Below are 13984 nucleotides of genomic sequence, written 5' to 3' on the forward strand. Positions count from 1 at the left end.
GGTCGGTGGGTGGGAAGAAATTGATGGGTTCTTGTGCTTCTTGAGAAAGGGGCATCATACTCACTGTCAAAGCCAGCATCACCTCATGGAAGTTCTTATTCCCCACAATCCTTTTCTTTATGGCTCGGAAAGCATCTTTGGGGCTAAGAACAGAAGAAACAAGATTACAAAAGATTGGAACAGAGACAAAATATGCAGCTGGAATTTGCCAGGCCATAAGGTTTCATCCGTTTTGTTCCTCAGTCACTACTGTTAAGAAGCCTACCCAATTCAACCAGCCAATAGAGTATGCTATGCTAGCCATTCCCACAATATCAGTATCTTATCCCCAAAGTGTATTTGCTTGAATTAGAGGCAGAAATGCAGATATCAACAGGAACAAGAACGGCAAAGAATGCAAAGAGCAAGATACAGATAGGTATAGAAATTTAATACAAATTAAGTAACTAAAAGATGTGCAAGGGAAAGTGTTATTCATGAAACATGTCCAGGTAAAGTCCTATATTGTTGTCTCCTACAGAATGAAATGAAAGAGTCATATCATATAGCATGCCAGAAAGGGACAGTCTTGGGCAAAATCAGAGAAGAACATAAACAGCCCACCTACTGAAGAATATCCTGTTTCAAAGAGCACATTCATTTTGCAAGCTTGAGATCCATTCCACCAGTAGCTTTACAGGAGTAATTGTGAACGGAAGATGAAGATGAAGAATTCAGAAAGCAAGACATACAAACCAAACAACCGTTATTTATTTTGGCATGTCTTGCTTTTTTGACACTTTACAAGCTTTCTGGATGAAACCCAAAACTTTAGCAACACCTAACAAACTTTTCAACACAAGGCACTGTGTTGTGGGGTGGGGCTTTTTTTGGCAGGAGTGGGGGCAGAAGGTGGAACGAGATGCATTGTAGTATAGAGAAAGAGAAGCAGAAGACAAATGTAACCATGCTAGGAGGCAGTGGATTTTGAGAGCAGTTAATGATGGTTGGGGGCTACCCAGTGGTAATCGAACCCCAACTACTGTGCTGTTGCCTGGTAGTGCTGCCAGAGGACTCATGGTTGTGGTGAGGGGGTGAACCAGCAGCTTGCAGCTTGCTGGGGGTCCCCCCCAAACCTGGAACTAGTCAGGAATAGGATTACTAGCTTTCACCAGGCAGAGGGCCTTCTCGGTAGTGGCGCCCGCCCTGTGGAATGTCCTCCCATCAGATGTCAAGGAAATAAACAACTATCTGACTTTTAGAAGACATCTGAAGGCAGCCCTGTTTAGGGAAGTTTTTAATGTTTGATGTTTTATTCTGTTTTTAATGTTCTGTTGGGAGCCGCCCCGGGTAGCTGGGGAAACCCAGCCAGATGGGCAGGGTATAAATAACAAATTATTATTATTATTATTATTATTAACATCACCAATGACACTTAGCATATTAAAAGGGCTTCACAATGTTTATCCCGCTAACAAAAATTAAACCAATGAACCTTGCATCTCCCGAAAACAAATAAAGGCAAACAACCGCCCATGGATTAGACCACATCATCAGATGCACATCTTTTACTCTCACAACAAAAGATGGGGATTCATTAGCCTGAGATAGGTCCCAAGCCCACAGCTAAGCTAGGATGCAAATCCATTTCCCCCCAATGTCCAAGTAAAATATGGAACCTACTAGAACAGACCCAATGAGCCACAATGGTATTGTATGAAAAACAAAAGTGTGTGTGAGTGAGTCATGCTGGGCTCATGGTGGGACAAAGGCCTAGGGTTGGAACAGACATAGGGGCTCCAAGGCGGGCGCGAGGAGATACAGCTGACAGAAACAGGACAATGCAGCCCAAAGCCATACCACGTTGCAATAATCAAAAGAACAAGACGGCTTCCTTTATTTTCTGTATGGGGAGATATCTGCAGCCACGTAAGCACTGAGCTGCATTCCATAGAGGCACCACTCCTATTGCATGTTGTTCTTGCCCTTCCTGAGGTCGCCAGCGAGCCCACTGAGAGTTATTTATAGTGTTCAGCATGGATGGGTTTGGCATTCCTCAGATTTCTGGATGCCTCAAAGCTGGGTTGTTCAGGGTATGTGCATGAGAGAGACAAAAGATTGGCAGGGGGAAATGAAGGATTTGGATGGATTGGAAACTTCAGACTTCTTTGCACCTCTCTGCTATTACTGTACTATCCGTATACCTGGGAGAACCTCAGTTGGAACTGCGTAATGTCAGAGCACTGAATGGGGCCAGGTGAGATTTTTTTCTGTCTCCGTAGTCACCAGCCTGGAGAGTATTAGACTCCCAGCGAGGGAAAAGAAGACAGAGACAGAGAAAGAGAGAGAGAAAGAAACGGAGAAGGGAAAGGAGGCCAATAAAGAAGGAACCCATCAAGCAGTAAGCTGTGTGAGAAAAGGAAAAGAACAAAAAAAGGAAATGCCAGGGAAAGAATGCAAGAGAGTTTAATGCTATGTAAAAAAATTACGGGAAAGAGCTAATGGTATATCTGGCAGCTGGCAGTACAAAAGCCGGCTTCAAGCAGAACGTTGCTCTGGCAGCATTCTCTTCTGAAGGTGTCAAGGGACTTGGGCTTTTAAGACTAATGACTTACATTGCCAACCCCTACACAAGCAATTTTTCCCTGAACACTTTTCCCACTCATACACATTAGCGTAGACTGATGCAAGTCCGTCAGTGAGCATGTGCAAGCATATGGATAAGGCCACTTGTCTTGTAAGCAGCACTGGCTTCCTTACCCTTCTTCTGTCTCATTAATGATATCACAGATTTCCATGTTGAGGGCCCAGTTTTCGTTCTGTAGGGAGCCATCAGTAGCTTTCTCTGGAGGAGGAAGAAAACAGACAACATCCTTAGATTTGCTTTTGAAGTATAGAATCATAGTTGGAAGGGACCATGAGGGTCATATAGTCCAACCCCCTGCAATGGAGGAAACTATTTTCCCCCAATATCTTCTTTTTCACCATTTTATATCCCAGTAATTCTTACTGCTGAATTTACTCTATCACTGCTAACTTTTTAATATGTTTACAATAATTGTCGAAACAATCTATAAAACATACTTCTTTAAATACTTTTTCATCCTGATCTCTTATTCTGTTTGTTAATCTTGTCATTTCTCTACGTGGTACCTCTACTTACGAATTTAAAGCGTTCCGAACGCACATTCGTAAGTCGGAAAAAATCGTAAGCCGAATCCCATAGGAATGCATTGGGAGAAAAAAATCGTAAGTCGAAGCAACCCTATCTAAAAATTCGTAAGTAGAAAAAAATCCTATCTAAACCGCATCCAAGATGGCGGACGGAGCTCCGTTCGTAAGTAGAGTTATTTCTAAGTAGAGGTACCACTGTATTAATTTCGTCTGCCATACTTCCTTTGTTGGTATTGTATCAGCTATCCACTTCTGAGCACATGCCATTCATGCTGCTGTTGCATACATAACAAGAGATTTCTGGTCTTTAAATACACTTACATCTATTATACCAAAAAGAAAAGCTTCTGGGTTTTTAACAAATCAATCTTTTAAAACATTTTTTTCCAGCTCATTGTAATGAGATTTAAAGTCCCAGGCTTTATAAATGGCAGCTGCAGCGGAACTGAGAATGGAAGAGAGGAAGAGGCAAGATTCCAAATATACACCTCCTGTCCAATAACCTTTTCCACAACAGACCTAGAAATAGCCTCCATATGGTCAGAAGCACTGGCAGTCTGTGAGGTCACCATGACATCAGTAGCCTGTGCTGGCCACCGCCAGCCACTCAGCTGCCATGTACCTGAATGGTGGCAAACCCAGCAGCTGCTAAACCTCTGCATCACAACACCTTCTGGTACAGGCCACAGGTCCCCATCCCTCATGTCTCCAGATGCTGGTACAGTAGCCTATAAACAACTGCCTCCTGAGCCACTGCTGTTCCCAGGTCTCCACCTAGTGACAGCTTCTGACTGTAACCAGCCAACACCTGAGCCCTATTCCAGCTTTCTCTTCATGCCGCTGGCTTCATGCCACTCACCCTCTGGCAGTGCAAGGATTCTCCTTGCAGTACAGCATCAAGGCGCAGGAGGGAAGACAGTGACTTCCTTGTTCTTCCTCTTGTGTTGCAAGGAGAATTGCAATGGGGCACTGAAGTGAAGCAACAGTCAGCTATCATGGCCAGCAGCTAGGAGCAGAATCTCCACGCTGCACGGCCAGAGAGTAGGGCAAACAACATGGGGAAGACACAGCAGCCCGTTTGTAAACTTCCAGAAATATCTAGGTTCTTTCACATTCTTAAGGACTCCCAAAGAGGCCCCATAAATCAAGCCAAATCAGGAGCAAATACATGTGAACGTATAAGAAGGAGGGAAATCAAGCTTCTTATTTCCATATGGATCTTGTCCTTCTCATGAGAGGATAGCAGCTTGCCTTAGACAGCAAATTCTGGGATACTCATTACAGGGCAAATTGTATTTTCATTATATTTTTACTGGGGGTGGGATGGGGAAGAGACACACAAAAATGTCATGGGTAAACTCTGGTCGTACAAAAGTGTAGAAGCTGTTTAACTTTTTAACATCCAAATGAATGGGATGAGTAACAGAAAGCAAGGAGGGCAAACCCAGTCTTTTGATGATGTCTCTTTCAGTCGGTGTTACTCACTCACAGCAGAATGTTGAACAGCAAGTTGTTATTACCAGCGTCTCCACCCTGTAATCAGCTCAGCCTTAACCCTTTGTGGCAAATGGGGCAAGTAAGTCTGGGCAGAAGCCTGGACAGTGTACAAAGAGAAAACGGACACCAGCCTAGCAGCAGTGGCACATGAAAGTCTGCAAAACAATAGGCTGAAAGAGGGAAAGAGAGAACAAGTCTATCAATTGTTCACAGTAGCATGTACCAGTGGCCAGTGGAGTAGTGGGACAACTAAGCATTGCACTTAGATGTACAGGTTAGGATGGCCATCAATTGTACATGGAAGTGCTCCTCTGCCTTTGACAGGTATAAGGTAAGAAGAACTTACAACACTTCAGGGAAGTTTTTAATGTGTGACATTTTAATGTATTTTAAATTCTTGTTGGAAGCCGCCCAGAGTGGCTGGGGAAACCCAGCCAGATGGGCGGGGTACAAATAATATATTATTATAATATTATTATTACTCGACTGCATTGCAAATATCAGAAAAGGCTTTCCTAGGAGAATTTCTGAAGCTCTGTTGAAAGGGATGGACCTATCACTGCTGTCTAAGGAGTAGTCAAGGATGTCAATGAGATAAGGAGGGCTGGAAGTATTCTGCACGGAAAAGTCTTGGCAGCAATAGTCCTTGAAGGGTAGTACAGTCGTACCTTGGTTTTTGAACAGCTTAGTTCTCAAACATTTTGGTTCCCGAACACTGCAAACCCGGACCGAGTGACTGTTCCAGTTCGTGAACTATTTTTGGAAGCCGAACGTCCGACGGGGCTTCTGATTGGCTGCAGGAGCTTCCTGCAGCCAATCAGAAGCTGTGCTTTGGTTTACGAACGTTTTTGAAGTCGAACACACTTCTGGAATGGATTCCGTTTGACTTCCAAGGTACGACTGTAAATGATGGGTAAAATATATAGCTGCTGAAGTCATCAGGGCTTGATGATACACTGAAATTCTCCGGATCAAAAGCTAGCAATTTTAGTACCTTTTAAAAACAAAACAAAACAAAACCCAAAACACACATGTGAGATAATTTTAATTCTATTTTCAGAGTATACAATACTCAAACTTCATTAGGTTATTAAGTTTTTATATGTGTTGGAAGCTACCCAGAGTGGCTAGGGCAACCCAGCTAGATGGGCAGGGTATAAATAATAAAATCATCATCATCATCATCATCACCATCACCATCATTATTTTAATGAACAGGAAGGTAATAGCAAATGACAAGGATAGTTAGGGACAGGTGTAGAACAGTAAAGATGCCAAAAGCTACAGTGGCAGAAAGTGACCTATATTATTAGAGCAGGTATATCTTCAGTTTCTGGAAATGATGACAAATGTCACCTATTCTTTAAGAATATAATACCTTTAAAATCTCCCCGCCCCCTAGCAATGAAGGCTAGGAACTTCTTTGAATGGATGCCAGCCTCAGCAGAGGTAGCCACTTTCTGTGCGCCAAGTGAGGAATATGGGGCTGGTCTACGAATGCAGCAGAGGAACAAAACAGAATCAAATGAGCTACTTTAGACTCAAAGTGGGGGATACCACTTTTGAATACCTCTCTGTGTAAAAAGACTCACGGATTGAGCTGCTGAAAAGGGGGATACTGTACTTCAATATTCCTCTTCATTACATTTCCCTCTGCCTCGGTTCTAACTGCAACTTTGCTAACCTCTACCCCAATGTGAAGAGATCTATTCAAGGTCCCAAAATATTTACTTTCCAGAAAGGAATGCAAACAAGCTGCGCATACTCCTCTCGCAGTCCAGGAAAGAGGCTTACTAATAAGAAGAGAAAGTCCAAAGGAGCAGAACTCAGCCAAACAACTAGATGACCCACCAATTCAGAATCCAGTTTTATTATGGCCAACAGCAACAGCTTTGGAAGTTGAAACAATTCCTTGTATTTTGACGCATGTAAAGTACACACAGAAATCAAAGCAGAGACCAATACCAGCCAGTACATGGTGAGATTAGCAAATAAATCCAAGGACAATGCGAGCAACAATATATAAGGAAGGCTGGGCATATGTTGCATATGCAAAGTAAAAAATAAACATAGAAAATCCAAGCTGCTTTCAGAATGAAGGCTGCACATTTGCGCTAGGCACACCGATTGTCGGACAGATAGATACAGATATATTGCAGTATTTCATCTATTTTAATAAAAGTACATAAATGTCCACATGTCAAACTCCACACAACTTTCCATGATGTGTTTGCTGGTCAGCATAGAACACACACAGGCAAAGTTTTACAATGGGTGGCTAGCATTCAGTTCAGTTTACTGCTAGGTTTATTGCAGCCCAAGAACTTAACCATATTCTCACTAGGGACCATAGACTCATATTTTAGACTCAGCCGCATACCTGCAACACTGATATAATACCAGCATAGCTTATAGGATTGTTGGAAGCGTTGCTGTGGTAACAACTGGGAAGCATACTGAATCAAATTTTTCAAAGTGTCCTGTAATAATTATGATTATGATTATTAAGTTCTGAAAGGAAGTAAATGTGATGGAACAGACATCTGTTCTGTGAAGATATAGGCCTAGGACCTGCACCTACGTACCTAGACCAGAAGTATATGGATGCCAGGATAGAACCTTTGCCACTGAAGGTGTTAGGACATGCAAACTGGGGACAGAGCTCAGCTGCCAGCTCGGGTATAGGAAGGCCTCCAAGAGATCTTTGGGAGAAAGGCACTGGGTTGCAGCGCTCACCTCACTTTACTGGCCGAGGGAGACGGCGTTTGTCCGCTGACAGCTTCCGAGTCATGTGACCAGCATGACCATGCCACTGCTGGCGAACCAGAGCAGCGCATGGAAACGCCATTTACCTTCCCGCCGGAGCGGTACCTATTTATCTACTTGCACTTGACACGCTTTCGAACTGCTAGGTGGGCAGGAGCAGAGACTGAACAACGGGAGCTCGTCCCGTTGCAGGGATTCAAACCGCTGACCTTCTGATCATCAAGCCCTAGGCTCTGTGGTTTAGACCACAGCGCCACCCACGTCCCTCTTCTCCTACCTAGCATAAGACAAAGGTGGGCATCTTGTAGATGCAGAACTACCACTCCACAAATCCCTTTAAATTAATTTAAAATAGCATAAAATATTTGACTGAAGTAAATTAACCCAACAAAATATGAAGTATATTATTACCGTACGTTACATTATTTTTCAGTAATCAATTATAAAGGAAAACAAATCTGAAGAAGTGTGCATGCATACAAACGCTCATACCAATGACAAACTTAGTTGGTCTCTAAAGTGCTACTGGAAGGAATTTTTAAATTAAAATAGTTATCAAACACACTTCTCTTCCAGACCCAAAGAGAACACTCTGTTATTACTACTATTTCAACTTATCACCTGTTTTATGGGAACTGTCAGTGCCATTTCCAGCAATTAACAATCCCTCTGACAGACCACAGGCATTCAAGTGGAAGTGGTTGTGGGTGAGTGTGGGTGGTCCAATTCTGACACCTGACAATCAAGCTCAGAGGTTTTTTTAACTGCTTGAGAGGGAGTCTCCTGAAATACATATATGCAAAACCCTTCAACAGCTCCATCAACAGCTATCAGTCAGTCAAAATTTGTCAACAGCTATCAGTCAGTCAATCACCCATTTCCACCACCCTTCTGAGTGATACCCCCCCCCTTTCCCTACATAAGCGCCTGGGGACTTCTGCTTCAGTGTATCTGAAGAAGTGTGCATGCACACAAAAGCTCATACCAAAATAAAAACTTAGTTGGTCTTTAAGGTGCTGGTGGAAGGATTTTTTTTATTTTGTTTCGACTACGTCGGACCAACACGGCTACCTACCTATAGCAAAATCCTTCAACGCTCAACTCAAATTGTATCATCTCACTGCTCCCATCCTTCATCTGAGTGAATGTGGGATTATCAGATAAAAAAGAAAGGAGGGAGCATTACCACATGGGACCTCTGGAGTGACCTTAAAAACTGAGAATGAGCTACACGCCCACTCAAACACTATCTACAAAAGAAGTGGGCCACAGGGATGCTGACAGTGCTACAAACCTCTTCTGTCACTCTAATTGAGCATTTTAAAGAGCACCTTTTTAGACAAGACACTTCATACAGCTAGAATTTTAATCAGTTCCAGCTTCTTATTTGTAATAAATCCACGGGATGGATTTTGAGTTAGTGATTTTTTAAAAAAAAAGGGGGAAGGAGGAAATCCTGGATTTTACTGCTTTGATGAAGATTTACATAAACACAAAGGCTATTCATTGGTCACATGAAGGATCTGGATGCTGGGCTCTGCTTCAAGAGCTGTAATTAGAACCAGCCACACCTTCTGAAAACTAACCCAGGGCAACAAGGCTTCTGCACAGAAGGGTGTATCAGACAGCAGATCCACAGGAGCCCAAATCTCACTAACAACAAACATGCCAAATTGTAGGTTTGCTTAGCAAATGGAGCACTCCAAGCTTCAGCTTGTGCAAGCCTCTCTGGCTTACTTCAAAGTCAGTTCAGGAGGGTGTCAGTTTGCCTCCGGGGTGTGGTGACTGGCAATTTTGTCACACAACATTTAAGTGTTATGTTTTACAGGCCTGTCAGGTTATTTCAGATTTCAGGGGGCTTGGGTATGCTCTATAACTGAAGCATTTACTAGCTGTCCTCAAAATAAGTGCCAGGAAGGATGTTTCAGTGAAAATTCTCAGTGCAACTATCAGATTAAGAATTGATTTTTAACCCTAGCTATTCTCTGTGATATGGTTCAGTGCTGATTACATTGTTGTAAACAATAAATGTGCCTCCCTTGAAAGGGGGCAAAGCTTTTAAGCTGGTTTTCAAACTATAGAATAGGGATTTTAGAAATATCACCTAGAAATAAATATTGCAGTATTCCATTCAGTTTCAAATCACTTTTACTCAAATGATTCATCAGGCACTACTTCACAATGATCCTAATTGGATAGATTTAGTCTTCAATTCAGCATATTATACATTGTTATTAGGAGATATTTTCTGAAGACTGACATTATCAGTACAGTAAAGGTAAAGGGACCCCTGACCATTAGGTCCAGTCGTGACCGACTCTGGGGTTGCGCGCTCATCTCACATTATTGTCATGTGGCCAGCATGACAAAGCCACTTCTAGAGAACCAGAACAGCACACGGAAACGCCGTTTACCTTCCCGCTGTAGCGGTACCTATTTATCTACTTGCACTTTGACGTGCTTTCAAACTGCTAGGTTGGCAGGAGCTGGGACCGAGCAACGGGAGCTCACCCCGTCACAGGGATTCGAACTGCCGACCTTCTGATCAGCAAGCCCTAGGCTCAGTGGTTTAACCCACAGCGCCACCTGGGTACAGTACAGCCAAATCAGTGTGTGCCATGGGGATGAAATAAGTACCGGTAAGTACGAAGAGAACTGTTATTTTATGCTAGCTCTTCCTCATGTTTTAACTTCTGAATCATCCTTCATTAATCAGTCACAAACCCATGACCAATAATCATTTAAAGGGATTAAGTCTACACTGGACAGAAAATGCATGAATTTAACCACATAATATCTATATTCTCATCTTAACTTTTTTTTTAAAAAAATACAGTAATATCCACCTACTGGATCCTGACTCACCAGTGGGTCTGATAATCTCCAGAATTTTCCCATGCACTGTGGAAACTTTAGCTGAACATAGCATTATCAGAAGATGGATATGAATGACAGAACAGAGCATTTAATATCTGCCAGCCTTTAGTGCATCCTTAACTAATGAAAACTGGAGAAAATATACAGGATTAGGCATCCCACTCCACTCCCTCCCCCTTTTTGGTGTGGGGTGCAGTGGCAGTCAAAATTGTGGCGCCCCAAAGCTCTGTGCACAGTGCAACCAAACTGATCACACTCCCCTAAATCTGCCTCTGTGGTGTTCCTGTTTGTGTAGAGTTTACAAGGAATCCCGAGGGATTTAAATGCCCTCAGTTTTATAATCACTTGTAGCACACCTCCTACAGATACCACTGGACTGCCTCAGAAATAAAAATTTCCCTGTCTTCCAATTCACGAGCCAGTATCAGCGATAGTCATCTGCTAAACATCCTAGCAGGCCCGCCACCGGGATCCACCACTTTTTGTGGCTAGACAACCCAAAGTGTCAGGCAGCTGGGTCTCACTGCTGTTTAAATTTCCCACAATGCCCCATTACAACAATGTCAGCTACCCAGTGCTGCTCCTGCCATCCTAGCATATGAACCCATGGATGAAGGACCACAACCTGTGCCTCACTCTCTTGGCCCTCCCCCCCCATTTTTTTTAAGGAAATAAAAACTGGATGTACGGTACATTGCCAAAATATAAGATAAAAAACAAATAAAATAAAACCTACATACAGCAACAGTGTTTTGTGTTGTGTATTACCGGTACTTTGACAAAATACATATTTTGTTATTTGCAAATGGCTTTAGATGGTTCATAAATTACCATATAGCATATGTTCAACACAAAAAACAGTGACAATTTGTTGTTGACAAAGGACCGCTGGACAATAAAGGGCCCCATTACCTTCAGTCGCTTAGGACCTCATCAAACTTAAATCCGGCCCAGCATGTACACATTTAGTGGTTCGCTGGAAACAATATCAAGCCTGTTTCTCTGGAAAGGAGCTTCTCTCTATGTCTCTCCTTGGAACAACCATATGTGACTAGCATCTTTTAGGATTGGCTTCTGAGATCTCTAGGTCAAAGACCAGCTTGCTTGGAGTTTTGCACGGAGGTGCAAACAGAAGGCCAGAAAGCAGCACCTGTTTAAAGTGTCCTGCCAACAAATGCTGTTGCGACACCCGCAGCTTCCTCCACGCCTCTACACAGAGCCACTAGGTTGGCAGCCGAGGGACTTTCAGCGGGACTTTCCCCTGAGTCAGGTACTTGACAACCTCTCCATATTGTCCTCAGGCAGCCCCCTGCCCTCGCTTTGGGAAGGGGGCCGGGGTGAGCAGCGAAGAGGCTTTGGCTCCAGGGGGCGTGGCGCCGACTCGGAGCGGGGCGCGGTCCCTTTAAATGAGAAAACTTTTTATCTAGTGCTCGAGACTCCTCCTGTCCCCCCCCCCCTCACCACAAGCCCCGATTGGCTTAGGAGCGCAGCCCCGAGAGCCCACCTCCTCTCTCGCTCCCTATTGGCTAGCACTCGTTGCCGATCAACATAATCCCGTCTTTCCATTGGCCCAGCTACCCTGAACACCGCCTTTGGGGGACTACAGGCCCCGCCTATTCACAGTAAAGGTAACCCCCCCCGCCTGAGGTAAGAAGCTCGATGTGGGGGGGGGTAGAGAGAAATACGCGCAAACGCCACAGAAGCGAATTTGCGGAGTTGGTAAAAGGAGGGCCGCGGCGAGGTTTGGCGTTCTTACCGATGCGCTGCCCCACGGGAGAGCTGAAAGGGTTGCCCAGGAGAAACTCCATCGCCGCTGCCGCACAGCTCAGCAGAGATCAGCTGACATGGCCCGCGAGAGCGCGTCACGTGACCTCCTCGGGACCGAGAGAGGCGTGTCCGCAGACCTCCCACCCCCGCCCTCGTGACGGAAGCGCCCGGCGCGTTCCAAGCTGAACTTCAAAGGCGATGTTGTTGGGGAGCTTTACGGAAGGGATGACTCAGCGGACCAAGGGGAAATGGAGAGCCCGATCCCAAACATGCTCGCCGGGAAAGCAAGTCCTAATGCGTGTGGGACTTGCTTCTTTGCCAGCATGCTTGAGAGTGGAGGCTTTCAGCGGAGAGAGGTCGGTTGGCTTATGACGGTGGTGGGTGACGTCACAGCGGAGTTAACTGGGACACAAACGCGCACACTCACTCTCCACCCCTGCCCTGTGGTTTGATATGTTCCTTAGGCAGTTGCTGCTTTTGGAATAGCAACGTGGCCAGTGCAGGTCTATGAAACCTGGGGTTTTCATAGATCGTTGTGCCTGCCAAACGAAAATGTTTCTCCTCCGTGTACCATCCAGACTAAAGCACAGGATCAAAAATTTCATCAGATGCTTAAACTGTAGCAAACTAGTTTGGAGCTAGTCTTGGATTAAGAACAAGATACAGATATGATCGGGAAAGATGATGGACTTCTTAGCCTGGCGCTGACTAAAATCTAGTTGGAGAGGCAGGTTCATCAGTTAACACAGCAATTAAAAACACGCATAGAAATTTAAAACTGCTTCCAGCATTCTCGGTCACTAGAACTTCCTTTGGGAGTGTTTAAATCCTGCCTAACCACAAAAAAACCTCACAAGCAAAAGAATCACCCACAGGAATGTTCACTTGAAGAGTAAATGGTTTCCATATTTGACAACATACGGTATAGGTCAAGGATCAGCAACCTTTTTCAGCCGTGGGTCAGTCCACCGTCCCTCAGACCATGTAGTGGGCCGGACTATATTTTGGGGGAAAAAATGAACGAATTCCTATGCCCCACAAATAACCCAGAGATGCATTTTAAATAAAAGGACACATTCTACTCATGTAAAAACACGCTGATTCCCAGACCATCCGCGGGCCGGATTTAGGTGATTGGGCTGCATCTGGCCCCTGGACCTTAGGTTGCCTACCCCAGGTATAGGTGAACCATTGTGTTCTTCAAATGAACACACTAGGATTCCTCATGGCTGTTTCATATTTAGGCAATTACAGCACTGGGCAGTATTTCAACCTGGGCAGCATAGGAGGCACAAAGTCATTCAGAACCACAGAATTTGTAGAGATGGAAAGGACTCTGAGGATCATTTATTTAGTCCAACCCCCTGTAATGCTGGAATATGCAGCTGTCCCATACAGGGATCAAACCTGCAACTTTGGCATTATTTTAAAACATTTATATGCCACCTTTCTGAGTAGCACTCCGAGTAGTTGCATAATAAATTTCAAAAATAGCATAGCTGCCAAGTTATCCCTTTTTTTAAGGGATTTTCCCTTATGCTGAATAGGCTTCCTCGCGAGAAAAGGGAAAACTTGGCAGCTATGAAAATAGTATCAATGAAAATGCGTAACATGAAACAAAATAGTAGTTCCATAGAACCAGCAATTCATGAAAAACAGGTTAGGGAAAAAAGGGCTCCTAGCCAGTGTTGTTTATGTAAAGACACCTTCTGACATACAGTAGTCTTAAACCTTCTGACAAAGTCTTAAGAATTAAACAGAAACCCAATTGCAATCAGTGAGTTAACACAGTGACCGTTACCAGTAGATCATACTGCTTGCTTTCAATCTAAAGAAAACTGGTGGAATGAGTGAAAGTAGAAGGATAGTTATGGACTACACAGAGGCATGTAAAAATTACTAAAAAGAGAACTTGTATAGTTGT

General features: G+C 44.0%; 1 protein-coding gene across 4 annotated transcripts in view; it reads right to left on the minus strand.

Moving 5' to 3' along the window:
* The window catches only part of TOM1 (target of myb1 membrane trafficking protein), a 33363-nt gene extending 21193 nt beyond the window's left edge, over positions 1-12170 (minus strand). For 2 of the 4 annotated variants that reach the window (XM_035126696.2, XM_035126697.2), the window contains exons 1-3: positions 12050-12146; positions 2740-2824; positions 65-143 (exon numbers count right to left, since the gene is read on the minus strand). In XM_035126696.2, coding sequence (XP_034982587.2) covers positions 65-143; positions 2740-2824; positions 12050-12101 — 216 coding nt within the window. In that variant the 5' untranslated portion in view covers positions 12102-12146. Of the gene's footprint in view, positions 1-64; positions 144-2739; positions 2825-12049 lie in introns of all 4 variants that reach the window. The other 2 variants (XM_035126694.2, XM_035126698.2) reach the window with 2 other exon arrangements.
* Positions 12171-13984: the final 1814 nt, after the last annotated feature.

The sequence above is a fragment of the Zootoca vivipara genome, chromosome 10 (assembly GCF_963506605.1).
Source record: "Zootoca vivipara chromosome 10, rZooViv1.1, whole genome shotgun sequence".
NCBI lineage: Eukaryota > Metazoa > Chordata > Lepidosauria > Squamata > Lacertidae > Zootoca > Zootoca vivipara.